Source organism: Carya illinoinensis, chromosome 4 (assembly GCF_018687715.1).
Source record: "Carya illinoinensis cultivar Pawnee chromosome 4, C.illinoinensisPawnee_v1, whole genome shotgun sequence".
Taxonomy (NCBI): Eukaryota; Viridiplantae; Streptophyta; class Magnoliopsida; order Fagales; family Juglandaceae; genus Carya; species Carya illinoinensis.
The window spans coordinates 40,192,195-40,198,784 of NC_056755.1; the positions used below are offsets into that span (position 1 = coordinate 40,192,195).

Consider the following 6,590-nt stretch of genomic DNA (forward strand, 5'->3'; position numbering starts at 1 on the left):
ATAATTTATTATAAATTTTGTTATAAATCTTAGGAGTGGAAAATATTTGTGTTTGCGGATTATGTTTATGTCATGTTAAGTTACCATATTAATTAAATTATATGGATTGACTGGAACACAACTCGTTTAATTAAATGAGTTAGACGATCTTAAAATCCTAATATGACTAATAAAAATAAAAGATGATATGATGATGTGACTTAAATAACACGTTTAATAATTAATTTTTTTTTGGGGGTGTTAATTTGGATACAGCCTATTTGAATCCCGTTTCAACTGTCTTAACTTTTAACCCACTTCATTTAAATGGGTTGAGATGATCCCTATATTTATTTTTAATTTAATTAATATAATTTCATATATAATACATGGATAACTATATAAATATTTCACAATTACAATTGGAATCTTAATAATATTCTATGATCATTATTAAAACCAATCATTTATAAGAAAATTAAAGTCGCATAAAATAAAATTACATATTACCAAAAAAGTATTTAATAATTTGAGATATTAAGTAGTTTGAGATATCACGTAGTTAAATACTAATATTAACACTACATCCAAACAACAATAAAGGCATATAAATCTAAATATAATTTATAGAATTTTTAAAATAAAACTTATCATATTATACGGATTGATTAATGCAAGTTTCATAGGTTGACTCACAATTGACTCATTTATTAATTATTTTGTCAGGTCAATTCATTTTGACCCAAACTCATTTATATTAAACTTGAATAAACTTATCTTGTATTGTATTTGTATGTATCAGTTTCACTAGTCATGACATATACTACCATCCTTACTGAATCTAATACTTTCATCTATGTTGCACTCCCTCGGTGATCATATGATGGTAGATGGCAACCGCGATGCATAAAATACGACCATTTCTTATGAATAAACGGATCAGTTAGTTATGGCGGGTACATAGTCAAGGCCGTACTAGTTTAGTGTGTGGACCTAAAAAGCTAGCAAGCAAGTTGTGGACAAAACTTAAAAAACACAGTGATCAGTTGCAAAGTGGAAGCTAAGATGGAGCCTGCAGATTGTTTCAAAGTGGGCTGGCTATTGCAAAAAAGAACCCTAGCGCTATAGGTAGCCAAGAATTTATTGGAAAAATTAAACAGTTGGGTAACGTAGTTAAAGGCTAGGCAACATGATCGAGTACGTACAATATGCGTGGATGGTGTGTTGAATTCAGAAGGAAGAAAATGGTATCGTACCTTCACAACAACTTATTATTGAGGGTTGAAGTGAATTGAAAGGAGAGTTATGCACACAAAGCATGCATTGAAAGTTATGTATACCAACTAGCAGCTAGCTAGTTGGGACCGAATCAGAATTTGTTGTCGATCGATCTGAACGTATACGTAGTCAAATGAAGTTGGGAATATTCAATCCAGTTGCCTTAGCATGACTAGTACCGCGTAGAGTCTGAAAATAAAAGAGTAGGTACTGATAATATTAATCTACTTTTTTGAATGATCAGAAATTCCTTATCTTTTGGATCAAATTATTATTATCTAGTTTTTCTTTACAACTTTTCAATTCATAACGTAATTACTATGTATATCCGTTTTAATTAATTAAAGAGAGCATAATTAATATATATATATATATATATATATATGTGTGTGTGTGTGTGTGTGTGTGTGTGTATACTGTGTACTGATCACGAAGCTATCTCCTACAAGAAACTGCTTCTTTATATATGACCAATTATTTCATGTTAAAATGATTATTTCTTATAAAAATAAATCTATTCTCGTCACAAGTAATCATTCTTGTTGCAAATAATTCACTATAAATACTCATTTTTCTTTTAGATATATATCATACATCATTTTATCATCCATATTTTGTAGATTGATCTTTTACAATTTCTAATCAGGGAGTGCGAGGGGCCAATCTGCCCTCCTGCAGCCTAATGAGGGGCTCTGCCCACCGGGGAGGGGGGGGGGGACTCGAGTATGGTGATCTGGTGCGTGTGTTAGGAGGAGTTGCTGGAAGGGGTGGCGCATAAGGACCACGCACGGCACATGAGAACCACACACAGTGATTTTCACAAAACTACCACTTTCCTCCAAACAATTTTCGATTTGTGAATCTGTTTGTACTGCATGTGTCTCTCAAGAGTTGTTAGAAAGTTGTAGATGTATCTTTTCAGGCTTGAATAAAGTAAAATAAAACTAAGCAAAATAAATCTTGATAAACGAAATGGATGAACGAGGGAATGAGAGGGTGGAGGAGGAGGCCTCCTTCTCTGGTGAAAATCAGATATGGGGCCCTTGATTTTTCACCCGCGGGGGGGTGGGGTGTGGGAGGTGGCTAAGGTTTGGTGCTCCTCCTTGGTTGATTTTGTTCTAATATAAAGCTTTTTCTAAAAAGATCAAAAGTGTTACATATATAGATTAAGCATTTCTCTTCTACGAAGTATGGATCCGTGATTCTAATAATTGATTATAATTGTTCAAACAACAAATTATGTTATCAAGATCCTTTTTACGACAAATGCCTTCCAAAAATAAAAATATTATGTAATTTTTATAGAAAAGAATTTATCGAAAATATTTTGACTTGAAATTCACATCAATCCTAAATAATTGAAATAAATATACCCATGAGCTTTCTATATTTTCCTTACACATTAATACTATAAGAAAAGTCCTGCTATTTGTTGTCAATTATATCTTGTCAAATTGAGTCAATTCTCGTTATAGATAGTCATTTTTGTCAAATATAACTCATAAAAAAAAATACTCACTTTTCTTGTAGTGACTTTGAGGAATATGCTTAATTATATCTCACACTAGCCTATAATTTGCATGTATAATTTACAGAAAAGAAACTACCCTAGTGAGTTTGAGGGAGAAAGAAGAACAAGATCAATAACTACACTAGTCATTTTTACATGGAAAGCAGTAAATGCAACATTAATCATACCAAATATATGAAAGAAAAAAGAAACAACAACATTTTATGTATATTAATAGGACAGCTCAAAATACTGATGAATTAGATTTAAAATTAAAGGCACACACTTAAATTAACGGATATCGTTTTTTTTTTAATATAGAGTTCTGCTACATATAATCACTTTTATATATTTCTTACACACTCTATTGATATAATTAGCCAAAGCAGTTATTTATATTAAAAAGAACAACGCGGCCAATCATATTAATTTTGTCTATTTATAAAGAGTTCAAACTTCTAAGATCGGAGAGATCTTAATTTGTGATATAGGTATTAGGAACATTAATAATATAAAATTTGATTTATTTATTTATTAAGCTGCATATTTGTATAGTTAAATTAGTTTTGCAAAATTATTTTATGCGTTGTACATGAATGTTTTTTCAACTTTCTAGTTTAGAAACTTAGGTTAAACAATGTACTATTGCATGGGGAACAAATTAAGGCCTCATTTGGATACATAGTTTAGATGAGATAAGATAAGATATTTTGAATAATAATAAAATTTTTGAGTTAAGATGAGATGAAATAATTTGTTAAAAAAAATGTATTTGAATAGTGAAATGAGATGAGATAATTTTTAAATTTTGGGATTTGAAAAAGGTGTGGGTCACACTATCTTAATTTGCAGCCAAATTGTACGTGAATTGTTCATGCACTGTTTACTGTTAGATTTTACAGTTCACACAATGTTCATTGTTAGATTTCACTGTTTATGCACTGTCATTAATACTGTTTATTTAAGAAGATGTTTTTAAAATTTAGAGATGAAATATAGTGTATTTGGATAAGGAAAACTAATGTACGGTACATATTATATATATAACCTCATGTTTTTAGATCTATATATAAAACGGCAGTACTTTCCCCCAACTCGATCTTGACTGCATGCATGTTCACATTGGAACGTGGTTTACATTATTTTTTTTCGGGTCTGGATCTTCGTTATCCGTATTTTTGAGAGTGGTGATCTATATATATATATATATGTATGCATATTATATAGTGATTCATCATAATTTTCGAGAATATATGTATATATAAGAGGAAGGTATATTTTGTACGTACGCTCAAGCTTTCATGCATGCACCCATTTTCAATTCGTACCTCGAACAATCAAAAATGTATATCTAATTACATCCTAATTAAACTATCACTTTTAATTCACAAGTAAATTAATTGCATGCACCCTCGATCGATCGTTTAGATCGTGACTGTAAGTACTTTAAAATACTGAAACTTAGACGTAATTTAGAGGGGAAATAATTAATGTACTTCTGATAGCTAGTTTGGTATGCAAATTATAAAAATGTTAGTTTTTTCAATACATGATGCAGTTCTACTTAATTATTTAGGTTGTAAATTGAAAATATAGAGTACGTACTAGTACTACTGCATGCCTCATGAGCATATAATATATATATGTTGAAATTTTGTGATTATAACAACATTGCTAGGCGTATATATATAGCTAGCTTGGCATATATATATATATATATATATATAGAGAGAGAGAGAGAGAGAGAGAGAGAGAGAGAGAGAGAGAGAGAGAGAGAGAGAGAGAGAGAGAGAGAGAGAGAGAGAGAGAGAGATGAATTATGATGCAAAATTAAAACACTATATATATATGTATGTATGTATGTATGTATGTATGTATGTATATGCCAAGGAAATTGTAATTACTAAACGCAATTGATCTATTACTTGAGCATATTGCATGTCATCACATAGAATTTTACTCCAAGCTGTCTTCCACATTTGACTTAATTTGGTTTCTGGTATCATATATATCGATCGATGGGTTTTCTGTTCACATAAACCCCCAATTATATATATAATTGCATCTCATGAGTCTTTGGGCACATACATATATATATATATACTAATTATGATGCTAGACATATTAATATTCATATAAAATCTACATATTTATATATGATTATATATAATATGCAGCAAGCTGAGTATTAGAGGTAAAAACTTCCCTCCCCTTCTTGAATACCAAAGGATGAAGGGCTTGGACAATTCCTGTTGAGAAGCTCCTCTATCATTTGCAGTGCAATTCTCTCTTCCTCATCCATCTCTGCTCGCAGTTCCGGAGCCCCGGCCATTGCCGGAGAGTGATGATGATCATCAGAAGACATTAACGGCAATGAACTATTTTGATCAGCATCAATATTGTCGGCATTAATATTCTTTTTTCCGAGCGGAACCGTCATGATCCAACTGGAATCAGAGTGCTGCCCCGCGCGCTTTTGCCACACTCCAATATGAGAGCTCACAGTGTCGAGCCTGAGACATGTCATGGAAGGGGACGGAGCCTTGCTGCATTTTCGAAGCTTTGCGTGAAGAATTTCTGACAAATCCTTCGGTGCTGATAATGGGGAATCCTCACCAGTCTTTGGGTCCCCCGTCGGAGTTTGGGTCATCGGAAAGTTGGTTTTGGCATTGCGGCCACTCATCAAAATGGCAGCTTGGTCGTAGGCCCGGGCTGCTTCTTCTGCTGTCTCAAACGTGCCAAGCCACACCCTTTTCTTCCTGCGACGTACGACACATAAAAATATATATAAAAAAAACCCCCAAAAAGGAGAGAAGATTGACAAGAAATTAGTGACTCATGAAGTCGAGAGAGAGATATATCAGAAAGATAACTTAAGAAAGCTTAATTTGAGGAAGTTATAGATTCGTTTATTTTCGTGGGGCTAGCTAGCTTACAGTAATGGGTGGCGTATTTCGGAGACCCAGGAGCCCCAATGACGCTGCCTGACGCCTCTGAACTTCTTTGACTGGACCATTTTGTTGGGAGAAGGAGATCGATGGAAGAAGGAAAGTACAGAAAGAACAAATTAGGAGATGCTTGTGGGGGTTAAAAGCACGAAATGTTCTTGACTGAAACTGGTTTCGTACGCACAGTGTCGGTGAACTGATCAGATTGTACGTACTCGGTTGCTTGCAATAAACATTGTCACCTAGGCCTTCCATTTTATAGCGGATTCCTCGAGAAATAATTCATGTGCTTGCTAGCTTGACAATTATTAATTAGCTAAAAAAAGAAGAAAAAGAAAAGAAAAGAAAAAAAAAAAAACATTGTGCTAGCTAGCTCGACACCTGCATGTGTTTATGGTCTCCGTGTCATCATGTGCTATTTTTCTTTATTAATTAGGAAATGAGTACTGGAGCGTTAGCCACGTAGGGTACTTTGCGAGGTTTCAACCCATTCAATTCACAGTACGTACCGATCGATCGATCCAACTTGATCAGCTAATTCCTTTGAAATTTCGATCTAATTTTTCTTAAAATAAATAAATTACTGCATATATATTATATTCCTGTAATATTGTATCTGTGTATGATATATAAATGCATTTATGTAGAAAATAAACATAAAATGATGTAATATATAATATACAATGCATGCATGGTACGTGTATATATATATATATATTTTTTATTTGATATGTAATATATATATATATCAAATTTTATTTTTAATGCAATTTTTTTATAAAAATAAAAAATAAAAAAACCAGGTACCTACTCTAAATTACATAGTTTGAAATGGAGATCATCATGCGATTAAAGATGGATGCGTCATATATGGA

The 6,590-nt window shown here is 32.5% G+C and overlaps 1 protein-coding gene across 1 annotated transcript; it reads right to left on the reverse strand.

The window, feature by feature from the left end:
* Positions 1-4,667: 4,667 nt before the first annotated feature.
* Positions 4,668-5,963, reverse strand: LOC122307759 (ethylene-responsive transcription factor WIN1-like). The gene is made up of 2 exons (XM_043120841.1): positions 5,704-5,963; positions 4,668-5,526 (listed from the first exon to the last, which is right to left on the reverse strand). The coding sequence occupies exons 1-2, from the start codon at positions 5,781-5,783 to the stop codon at positions 4,956-4,958; spliced, it is 651 nt and encodes a 216-aa protein (XP_042976775.1). The 5' UTR covers positions 5,784-5,963; the 3' UTR covers positions 4,668-4,955.
* Between the last annotated feature and the right edge of the window lie 627 nt (positions 5,964-6,590).